Consider the following 11181-nt stretch of genomic DNA (forward strand, 5'->3'; position numbering starts at 1 on the left):
GGGGGGCGAGATCGCTGTCACACCGGTATAACCGCCGTTCGGCGAAACACACCAGCTTTATACTTCCAATTGCTTAATATACACGTCGAGATAATGGATCAATTATCTACCTGTGCAAGTGTTTCCATTGCCAGTGTATCCTTCGTTACAAGCACAGGTGTAGCTCCCAGGTGTGTTGGTACAGGTGGCATCGTCGTCACAGGTACTTTCTTGAGCACACTCATCATCATCTGACAAAAAGAGAAACTTATTTACTTTACAGCATATCTTTATAGATACGTGTTTATGCGTTTGCGAAGTACTTAAGCGTACAATAGGGAGGTAGCTATCAAACATCTTTTTGATCCCGTGAGTCAGCCATTAAATGATTTGACAAACAATAATATTTCACAGAGTTCACTACACATGTGTGAGCGACAGGGATCATGGGTAATATGACAAAGGTAAAGGCCCATCAGAAGTACACAGTCTCGTCATGACCATTTTTTCGGTTTGCAAGACAATGTCCGGAAAGTAATGGCGCCTGCAAAATGGTGAAATGTTTACGTTAATGATATATTAACCCGAATCCCTGTCGCTCACACAGGCGTTGTAACCTCTGTGACAGAGCTTATAGACCGATCATACCTGTACATGTGTATCCATCGCCACTGAATCCTTCCAAACAGGCGCATGTGTAGTCACCAGGTGTATTGTTACAGGTGGCGTGTTCGTCACAGGTGTCCGTTTGTAGGGCGCACTCGTCGTCATCTGTACAGAAAGGAATTTGTGTTTGAGGTCAAGTTATTAGCGCTTAAATACGCCCTGAATATTATGTTATAGCTTAGTCTGTCACCGAACGGCTGCTATAGTGTCTTGTTTGTTTCAAAAATCTCTTTACCTGTACAGGTGTTTCCATCTCCATCGTATCCCTGGTTACAAACACATGTGTAGCTTCCAGGTGTGTTGGAACAAGTGGCATCTGCGTGACAGGTGTCTGTTTCTTTGTCACATTCGTTGATTTCTGCAGAATTAAGCGAAAATAATGTTTGATGACAACGTATGATATTACCGTATTTCGTCAATTACAGAACACTTCACTGAAGGGCCGTTATAGAATCTACTATCATATTTCGTACCTGTACAGGTGAATCCATCACCATCATATCCCTGGTTACAAACACAGGTGTGCCCCCCAGGTGTGTTGGAACAGGTGGCATGTTCGTCACAGGTGTGTGTTCCGTCGTCACATTCGTGGATGTCTGCAACAAGGAGCGATATTGTTTAATGTAAACTTTTTTGCTGTTGCTTTGTACGGCTTCTAATAACATTCACCACAAAGATGACTGCATACGGTTTATGCTAAACTTAATCTATGGATGGAAAGGAAACCTATCTTTAAGTTATCTAAATACATTAAGTGATATTGGACAAACATTTAGACTGCATCAACTAACTTATAACAGCTTTGTCGATAATTTTTTTCATGGAATAGTCTTATCGCCATTACAAATAAAAAGGTATAAATTTGGTCACTCATACCAGTGCAAGTGAATCCATTGCCAGAGTATCCGTCGTTACATTCACAGGTGTAACCACCAGGTGTGTTTGTGCAGGTGGCCTGTTCGTCACATGTGTCAGTTCCTTCCTCACATTCGTTGACGTCTGCAGCAAGAGACAACATTTCCTTGATTTGCCTGGTTTTGGTTTATCAATTTCAAAATAATTCACCTTTCGGTAGCCATAGTGTGCTGACGTCTGCCACAAAAGGTTATATATTCATACCTGTACAGATGTTTCCATCGCCAAGGTATCCCTGGTTACAAACACAGGTGTAGCTTCCAGGTGTGTTGGAACAAGTGGCATCTTCGTGGCAGGTGTCTGTTTCTTCGTCGCATTCGTTGATATCTGTAGGTATCAAGATATTTTTGATGACAACATATTAAGTAACTACGCTCTAAACATGAAATACTTCTATGGTATTCACTTTACAAGGAGTCCGTCATGGTATCTTGTTTGCTAGCAAAAAAAAATCATTCTTTTACCTGCACAGGTGAAACCGTCACCATCGTATCCCTGGTTACAACCACAGGTGTAACCCACAGCTGTATTGGCACAGGTGGCATGTTCGTCACAGGTGTGCGTTCCGTCTTGGCATTCGTCAATACCTGAAACAAGAGGGGAATATCATTTGTGTTGTTCTATGACGGCCCGCCTCAGCGAAGTCTGATATGCGGCGAGGATGAGTGAGTGAGTGAGTGAGTGAGTTGTTCTAGTTAGTCAATTTCAGAATACATTCCCGTTCTGGAGTTAGGATATCGATGCCTCTTCTGGTAGCAAATAGTAGAACTAACAGAAAGTAAAAGGTGTTTTAAATCTTACCAATGCATGTGTATCCATCTCCTGTGTACCTATCACCACAAGTACAGTTGTAGCCCCCATGTGTGTTGGTACATGTAGCAGCTTCATGACAGAGGTCTATTCCTTCGGCGCATTCGTCGACATCTGGAGAGAGAGAAGGTAATTCTGTCAGTTTACTCAGTTCTTGGTAAGTTGAGCATTGGTTTTCAATGAAGAGCATCTTTAGGTGTACATGATTCTTTGTGATACCACAAGCTGCAATAAAGTACCTTCTTCACAGTTGCTCCCAGTAAATGAATCCGGGCACGTGCAGTTGTAGAAGCCCACGAAGTCATTACATGTGCCTCCATTCAGACATGGATTGAAGTAACAGTGGTCAGGCTCTGAAATACATACATGTATTAGGTTAGGACATTGCGTTATAATGATATAATGTCACAAATGTTGTCAGTACGTAGGCATACGTATTTTGTATTTGTGATACTAGTACAACGGAAAGCGTTCGTTAGCTAAGTTAAGTCATTACTTTATACTGGTACAGTTGAAGCCGTTTCGTTGCTATTCCCCATCTTGTGCAATTATCAGGATGTTGCAACAAAGCGAAGTTATTCAGCTGGACTGCCTCACTATGGATTTTCGTATTGAGAGCATTTAACAGACGTATGCAGTTATCCGTTGTGCAATTAACTGGCTTCTGTGCTGCCATTGAAGCCACCATCGAGGACCGAGGGACATCCAAGAAAGACAGAGATACTGTCAAATCTAACATATTAACGTTACCATATGCATTCCTCATAGATGTACAACTTCACATAAGCTATCAATCCATTAATCCCTAACTAAATTTACATCTGATGTAGAAATGTATAAAGAATTTATCTACCTGGAGAATGGTCTTACCTTCTTCACATCCCTCTGGAAGGTTCCCTGACGAAGGGCAGATCTTACACTCTGTCTGGGCCTCCTCGTCTTGATACCAGCCGGGTGGACACGGTAGGCAGGTGTTGTCTTGATGGTAAGTACGGACGGGGCAGTTGACTTGAAGTGTAACGGAAATTTCATCATTGGTTGATATCTCGACAACATGTATGCTTTCACCGAATTTCTTAACGCCTTACACATACCCCCTAACGTAGAACATTTGTTAGTAGAGCAAAGACATTTGTAATGTCCATATAATAAGTGGCTTCAACCAAAGCACAAACCAAGCAAATCAATGGTTATGGTAGGCCCTTTAAGGGGCGGATAGTATGTTGTAGCTTTTGTTATTTTCTATTCAGCACTAACAGGACCGGGCAAAGTGGCACTGCACTCAAGTTGTTGAACTTATATTAACAGCACATCGTAACATAAATGTAAATACATACATACAGACATGAAAATAATATATAAACAAAGTTACAAATAAAGCTAGTGTATATACAGTATGTAACTTGATATTTCACTCACTACAAACAGCGCCGAAGGTTTCTATCCTCTCTATCTGTCCTTCCTCACAATGGATGTCGAAGGTGGGCAGGAAACCGACATAGTTCTTTGCTTCTAGCGACTCCCCTCCTACTTCGAGGTTGAAGGTCCTCGCTGCTACTCTGGCGCGGATCTCAAAGTACATGTTGTCCAGTGCTCCGATAACGCCCGATTGGTCGGTGGCTGTTGGTTCCTCCGCAAGGGACTCTGCCTCTGTCACGAACTCTAATTTGATAGTGTTCCCTAATGCAGATCGCTTGACAACGAACTCTACGCTGTGTTCCCTTAGTTCTGTGTCCCTTGATGTATCCCGACGTTTCCTGGAATTCAGTCCACAGGTGACGTCAATGTCGGAGATTCCGCATCTGATCCCAGCACTGCAGTTACCCAGGGTCGCGTAGAGCCGTAGGAGGTCTCTCTTGATGTCTTCTTCGTTAAAGGCGCAGGAATCATTGTAATAATACAGCTCGTTCTTTTGTCGGGCTCGCCCAGTGCGGTATGAGCCTAAGAGCAAAGTGTAATCAGAAAATGATATCAGGTTCTGGGTATCATTTTACATAGGCTTACGTGTCAATGGCACCGGTGCCCTTTATTTGGAGTGTGCATCCGTTTGGGCTTCGAAGACAAAAATTTGCCCCAGTGGACTGCCGAATCTCCTCGTTGTTTCCCACAGGTAGGTGTGTATTTGTTACCGGATCCCGGGTTCATTTTAAGTCCGACTTAAATACGTGTCCGCCACCCCCCCCCCCCCCCCCCAAAACGGAGCCGCAAGGTGCCCCCACGGAGTCACGTAGGGATAACGCCCGAAAGTGACCCAAAAGCAACCCGACAGGGCCTCCTTCTACAATTGAGACCTGAGGTGGGCTGGACGCCAAACTTACCAGAGCAGTCAGGCCACGGTAAGTGCTCTGCTGGATGCCATATAGCGTGCAAATCACACCGATAACTGTCCGCTGGCTCTATCGCAAAGTCGTGGCTTCAGAATAAAAAAAAATAGTGTCCAAATACATGTTTCATCGTGAATTGAATAAAATACATGATTTTATGTATCACAATAAAAGATGAATTGAAGTTATGAAATACCACAAATTAATCACCTGTCTTGACAGCTTAGGCTGCAGTATTTCTGAAACCCTTCGGCCACACCACACGTCACTGCCCCGTGTAGCGGAGGTGTCGGAACAATGCATTCAGGAGCTGTGGATGGAGAAACATGTTAATTATGACAGGAGGGTTGAATAGAGGGAAGATAGAATCAAGGTAACTTATGGTTTCATTGATTAATTTTTTTAGCCGTCGTATACGTGTGTCGGCAGGGCAGGATACAAGATTCGGGGCGTTCCGTTCTAACCGTAGGAACAGACAAAAGCAAAATGATTTCTTTGAGACATTTTGAACATAATATTTGTGTAGAAAGCTAAAGACAGAAAAATCCTGTCAGTATTCAGAGATTACAGACGTTGTATACAAACTGTTATTTTATATGTAGTTTCGTTATTTGCCAGTGAGCCACATGAAACTTAAAGTTGATTCCATAAGTATTCACTCACCACAGTGAAGTCCACTTCCAGTATATCCATCGTTGCATGTACAGGTGAAACTGCCGTCAGTATCTGTACAGCTCGCGTCTTCATGGCAGTTGTCCGTGTCCGTGGCACACTCATCTATGTCTGAGAATAACAATTACTAGTTAAGCTGCATGTGTTATTGTTTACATGTATCGAATGATTTTTGTCTATATTTTGGTAAGAAAGTAAAACTGCACGTTTGTTGTACATGAAGAACATAAAGTGAACTAGAAAGGCCGACATTTGCTTGAGAGCAAATACAGCATATTTCAGCCATACCCCTTCCCACGCAACATTGGACTGTTCCAAATCACCCATGCGCAAAAATGGAACATCTTAACAGTACATTATCCCCCAAAGTGGACTAGTATTGTGAATTGATTCCAGGTCAAAACAGAGCTTGCTCAAGATGCCCCTGGCCCATATGGAAGAAGATAATCTTCCACAGGAGCCCCTATGCATGACTTATTGCTTTTTAAGTATATCGCGGCAGCTCCTATTTTTCCGAAAGTGACAAAAAACACCGCATCTTCCATTCAGAAGATTTTCATCATGAAATTACATGAAGCCATTCAACAATTTCCTGTACAATAACTACGTCTAAGTACCGTTATCAGCTCCTAGTGATGTGTGTACATTTATTATTACATTTTTTTTTAGTCAACATAAAAGCAGACAGGACAAAGTGACACTGCACTCAAGTTAAAAAAAACTTATTTTAACAGTGCCACTTAAGCCACTTAACATACATTTGAATACATTAATACAGATATAACAACATTAGAAACAATAATTGAACAAACTAATCGACTAACATCGTGTGTGCCCCAAAACACCCCTACCCACCCCATGTACAAAGTAACAATTCAATGATGTATAAATGCAGTAAATTCTACACATGAAATATAACAGTAGGACTAAAAACGCTGAGTAAGATCAATGAACTTTTGAGTGAATAGCATAAGCTTGGAATTGATTTCAGCATTGAATGTAGGCGAGCCTCTAAGAACTATAGAAAGTTTCAGATTGTCGGAAATGGTGTCAAAATCAAACAAATGGTCAGTTAAATTTATTATTAAAGTTATTATTACATTGACCTTTTCTTTTATTCAAGTATGGCATGCGTTTGAATAATTATCAAGCAGGTGCAGGTACTGTGTACTCTCCAAGCAGAGGTTAGGTTCCGGCTGTTTTTTAACGTTTTTTTTGCCCGTTTTTATCGGGCTTTCTATTTTGACCTACGACTAAAAAAACGGTAAAAAACAGCCGGAGCCTAACCTCTGCTTGGGGAGTAGGTACTGTGTAGTAGAAGTGTTTTTTTTTTCAAGCTGAAAACTTAAATCTTCTTCTTGTTTTGTATGAGCCATTGCATAAACGGAGACGTCTCGAATTTTTAAAGAAATTGTCGGTCTTTCGCTTCATTTCTTTTCTGAAAAATTCCAGGACCAACAACTTAACTTGATGTGGCTTTATCTATATATTTCATTTGCTTCTTTGTTAAGTATATCCTCCTGCATACCACTATTAAATTGTTTTAGTTTGTATGCAACAGCCATCGGGCGTAATCTTGTTGTGTTAGTGTTATAATTTCCTGCTCGTAGCGTGCGAGACCCGGAGGATAGGAGTTGCTACCTTGTTCGAGGGTTTCTTTTCGGGGGTCAGCGGTGATACCCTGGTACTGGGAGTGTTTTATTGGGCTAAAACTCTGGCAGTATAAAGTTACTTACAATTTGAATGTACAAAGTTTACGTAATAAAAACGACAATAATACTAGAAGTACCTATATTTGCTCGGGAAAAAAATACCTCACTTTTCTTTCCAGTACAGTGAGAGAAATGTTGCCACTATAGACATATGGCCACGTCCGCTACCACTCAAATGACCCTGTCTGAACTCAAAATCCTCGCAAACTACAATTTTAAACCGGGCACAGGGTGACATATGGCCACTGTAATGCTGTAATATGCATGTGTTTTTGTCTGTATATACGGCATTGGAAGCCAGCTTATGAATATTAATTAGCATTCGCCTTCTCGGCGCTGATTGGCTGGCTCTTTAAATTCAATTGACTCTCCCCAAAGCGAAGGCTGCCGCAGGTGTGTGGGGTCATTGAAGTTCACGTACGGGAGGAGGCCGAAAGAAATCCAATTTTCCCTCAGAAAAGTACTGAAATTAAGCATTTTAAAGTAGTTTATGCCAAAACTTTTACATGGATCATTTTACCAACTATCTAATGCCTATCTACACCAAATTTCAGGTCATTCCATTGTAATACCAGGTACAGTGGGCCAAAATATACCGTTTTGGTCAAAACATTACCTTTAAACCTCAATACAATCATTTTAGAGGCAGATATGAAAAAAAAACTAAACGCAAACTGGCCAATTTTCCGCATTTTCCGCCAAGTAACATTTACTAGATTGTCTCAACTAACTCTACCAAATTCAACTCTGCCGAAAATGATTCTAGTTCTAGTTCTAGTTCTTAATCCGCAAACCTCCCATAGGAGTATCACGCGGATGGAGGAGGCGCAGCGGCTGGACTACGTATGCGATGACAGCAACCTGTTCTTGAAAGTGTCCAGTGAGGGGCTGTCGACAATGTGGGAGGAGAGGCTGTTCCATTCAGGAATTGTCCTGGCGTAGTAGGCATACTTTGCTGTGTCACATCTGCATCGTAGGGTTCGGTATTTGTGAGAGTGGTTGGCTCTGGTGCTCATGTGTGCTGGTGTAATGCGAGTAGGCGGGATGGCCACAAGACCGTTGGTAATCTTGTACATCATTACGAGTCGTGCATTTTGACGTCGCGACTGGAGTGACGGCCATTTCAGGTCCTGTAGGAGGGCAATAACACTAACATCAGACCTGCGGTGGTTACTCGTCACGAACCGTGCCGCTCTTCTGTTGACCATTTCAAGTGCGTCGATGTCCTTTCTCAGGTAAGGATCCCAGACGACTGCCCCATACTCGACGGTGGAGCGGACTAGGGTGAAGTATGCAGTCTCGCGGACTTGTCGAGGACAGTAGCGGAGATTTCGACTGAGAAAGTGAAGTGTATCGTTGGCTCGTTTCACTGTTGTGTTGACATGAGATGACCATTTCAGGTCATTACTGAAAGTGACACCGAGATACTTGGCTTTCTCTGTCTGTTGGAGTAACTCGCCACACATCTCGTACATCCAAGTGAGAGGGTTCTTGTTACGCGTGATGGACATCGTGTTGCACTTCTTAGGGTTGAATTTCATGCCCCAAGTAGTTGCCCAATCCTGTAGTGCGATGAGATCTCTCTGCAGGATTACTTGGTCTTCCTGCCCGTGGATCTCTCGATACACAAGGCAATCGTCGGCAAAGAGCCTAGCAGTAGTTTCAGGTGTCAGACAAGATGGTAAGTCATTTATGAATACCAGGAACAAAATCGGACCGAGGACCGTGCCTTGAGGAACTCCAGAGAGAACACGCGTTGACGGGGAACACTCACCATCCGTTACCACCCACATGGATCTGTCCTGGAGGAAAGAACTGATCCATCGCAGGATGGGACCCCTAATGCCGTAGTGAGCGAGTTTACTGAGGAGCCTCTCGTGCGGCACCGTGTCGAAAGCACGACTAAAATCCAGTATACCCATGTCCACTTGCACCTTCTTGTCGTAGGCTGACGCGAGATCGTCGACGGTGAGAAGAAGTTGGGTTTCGCAAGAGTGGGCTTTGCGAAATCCATGTTGGAAGTCTGTGAGGAGATGGTGTTTCTCTAGGTTGTTCAGGATGTGCTTACATAAGACATGTTCCATGAGCTTGGATATTACACAGGTTAGCGAAACTGGCCTGTAGTTGCCCGGATCATGTACTCCGCCTTTTTTGAAGACAGGAGTTACCATGGCCTTAGTCCAGTCTTCTGGGACACTCCCATGTTGCAGTGACTGGTTGAAGAGGGCTGCAAGCAAAGGGGCTGATTGATATTGCCATGCGAAATGTTGGTTAATTCAACGACAAAGACTTGTATTCTAACGTTCAATGCATGCGTACCGTCTGCTACCACTCAAAATGACCCTGTCTGAACTCCAAATCCTTGCAAACTACAATTTCAAACCGGGCACAGGGTGACATATGGCCACTGTAATGCTGTAATATGCATGTGTTTCTGTCTGTATATACGGCATTGGAAGCCAGCTTATGAATATTAATTAGCATTCGCCTTCTCGGCGCTGATTGGCTGGCTAGCTCTTTAAATTCAATTAACTCTCTTCAAAGCGAAGGCTGCCGCAGGTGTGTGGGGTCATTGGAGTTCACGTACGGGAGGAGGCCGAAAGAAATCCAATTTCCCCTTAGAAAAGTACTGAAATTAAGCATTTTAAAGTCGTTTATGCCAAAACTTTTACATGGATCATTTTACCAACTATCTAATGCCTATCTACACCAAATTTCAGGTCATTCCATTGTAATACCAGGTACAGTGGGCCAAAATATACCGTTTTGGTCAAAACATTACCTTGAAACCTCAATACAATCATTTTAGAGGCAGATATGAAAAAAAAAAAAACTAAACGCAAACTGGCCAATTTTCCCGCATTTTCCGCCAAGTAACATTTACTCGATTGTCTCAACTAACCCTACCAAAGTCAACTCTGCCGAAAATGATTGATATTGCCATGCGAAATGTTGGTTAATTCAACGACAAAGACTTGTATTCTAACGTTCAATGCATGCGTACCGTCTGCTACCACTCAAAATGACCCTGTCTGAACTCCAAATCCTTGCAAACTACAATTTCAAACCGGGCACAGGGTGACATATGGCCACTGTAATGCTGTAATATGCATGTGTTTCTGTCTGTATATACGGCATTGGAAGCCAGCTTATGAATATTAATTAGCATTCGCCTTCTCGGCGCTGATTGGCTGGATCTTTAAATTCAATTAACTCTCCCCAAAGCGCAGGCTGCCGCAGGTGTGTGGGGTCACTGGAGTTCAAGGCAGGAGGCCGAAAGAAAACCAATCTCACCTCAAAAAAGTGCTGAAATTAAGCATTTCAAAGTCGTTTATGCCAAAACTTTTACATGGATCATTTTACCAACTATCTAATGCCTATCCCTACCAAATTTCAGGCAATTCCATTGTAAGACCAGGGTACAGGGGGCCAAAATATACCGTTTTGGTCAAAACGTGACCTTTAAACCTCAATAAAATCATTCAAGAGGCAGATATGACAAAAATAAGAAAAAGCATCAAGTTATTGGCCCACTCTACCCTTGTGCCAAATTTTAGATCATTCGGTCCAGGAATGGCGGAGATGAATCACTTTGAAGATTTGACAGGAGAAAGAAAGAAAGAAACATTACGAATACAATATATTTCACCATACTATGTATGGCTGAAATATAATACTGTTGTGACTTACTTCCACAGTCTGGAGACTCATAGCCAGTGTTACAGCTGGTGCAATGGTTTGGGCTGCTGCAGATCCCTCCACGTGGACAGGTTGTGGAGCCCCAACAGAGAGCTGTGCAAGATTCAAAACATGGTTCTTAATCTTCTTCAAATGTCTCATTTTAGGTGAAATAACAGAAATGGCAGTTCGTCTACTCAGAATGCCAATGCTATATTGAAAAACACAGCGTCTATGACATTTAGTTTGGTAATGTCGCCAGATTGTGGGGCGAGCCCTAAGGTAACAGAAAGTTGTAAATAATTCAAAACATGTATCTTCATCTACTTCAAGTGAATCATTTATGAGGTATGATAGAATTTTCCATTCGTCCCCTCAGAATGGCAATGTTATGAAAAATACACAGCGTCTATGACATTTAGTTT

The 11181-nt window shown here is 42.5% G+C and overlaps 1 protein-coding gene across 1 annotated transcript in view; it reads right to left on the reverse strand.

Moving 5' to 3' along the window:
• The window catches only part of LOC118426201 (fibrillin-3-like), a 23649-nt gene that overhangs the window by 11610 nt on the left and 858 nt on the right, over positions 1-11181 (reverse strand). Inside the window, exons 3-16 of the mRNA XM_035835465.1 lie at positions 10769-10870; positions 5358-5477; positions 4905-5004; positions 4611-4783; positions 3790-4311; positions 3241-3378; positions 2610-2723; positions 2362-2484; positions 2025-2147; positions 1765-1887; positions 1522-1644; positions 1119-1241; positions 881-1003; positions 628-750 (exon numbers count right to left, since the gene is read on the reverse strand). Of these exons, the coding sequence (XP_035691358.1) occupies positions 628-750; positions 881-1003; positions 1119-1241; positions 1522-1644; positions 1765-1887; positions 2025-2147; positions 2362-2484; positions 2610-2723; positions 3241-3378; positions 3790-4311; positions 4611-4783; positions 4905-5004; positions 5358-5477; positions 10769-10870 (2130 nt within the window). The remainder of the gene's footprint in view (positions 1-627; positions 751-880; positions 1004-1118; positions 1242-1521; positions 1645-1764; positions 1888-2024; positions 2148-2361; positions 2485-2609; positions 2724-3240; positions 3379-3789; positions 4312-4610; positions 4784-4904; positions 5005-5357; positions 5478-10768; positions 10871-11181) is intronic.

Source organism: Branchiostoma floridae, chromosome 11 (assembly GCF_000003815.2).
Source record: "Branchiostoma floridae strain S238N-H82 chromosome 11, Bfl_VNyyK, whole genome shotgun sequence".
In the NCBI taxonomy this organism is placed as follows: domain Eukaryota; kingdom Metazoa; phylum Chordata; class Leptocardii; order Amphioxiformes; family Branchiostomatidae; genus Branchiostoma; species Branchiostoma floridae.